This window comes from Alligator sinensis, unplaced genomic scaffold (assembly GCF_000455745.1).
Source record: "Alligator sinensis unplaced genomic scaffold, ASM45574v1 scaffold118_1, whole genome shotgun sequence".
In the NCBI taxonomy this organism is placed as follows: domain Eukaryota; kingdom Metazoa; phylum Chordata; order Crocodylia; family Alligatoridae; genus Alligator; species Alligator sinensis.
Window position 1 is genome coordinate 3,134,887 of NW_005841850.1, and position 346 is coordinate 3,135,232.

The following is a 346-nucleotide window of genomic DNA, read 5'->3' on the forward strand; positions in this document are numbered from 1 at the left end:
CGGTGTTCAGCCGGTAGGGCCTGGGCTGGGGAAGGGCAATTCCCTTTGGGCTGCCTGGTTTCGGCGGGGGGAGGGGGTGATGCAGGGAGGTGGGACCCCAGGTGGGGGAGGGGGTCCTGAGGCCTTGCCTGACCCCGGCCTTGTCTCTCACTCCAGCACGACGAACCTGCTCCGCAGCGGGATCTTGCGGAAGCCACCCGTGTGGTACGAGGTGTACGTCGCCTTCCCGCCGCGCCGCGAGCCGCTGTACCGCCCCTCCCGCCGCTTCTTCCGCCAAGTCAAGGACGTGGTGCCGGACATCGTGTACCCGGAGGACACCATCCGCGCGTGAGTCGCCCCCGGGCCC

The 346-nt window shown here is 69.9% G+C and overlaps 1 protein-coding gene across 1 annotated transcript in view; it reads left to right on the forward strand.

The window, feature by feature from the left end:
- MRPS23 (mitochondrial ribosomal protein S23) overlaps nucleotides 1-346 on the forward strand; it is a 4,009-nt gene that overhangs the window by 703 nt on the left and 2,960 nt on the right. The window contains exons 3-4 of the mRNA XM_014522463.1: nucleotides 3-13; nucleotides 157-327. Of these exons, the coding sequence (XP_014377949.1) occupies nucleotides 3-13; nucleotides 157-327 (182 nt within the window). The remainder of the gene's footprint in view (nucleotides 1-2; nucleotides 14-156; nucleotides 328-346) is intronic.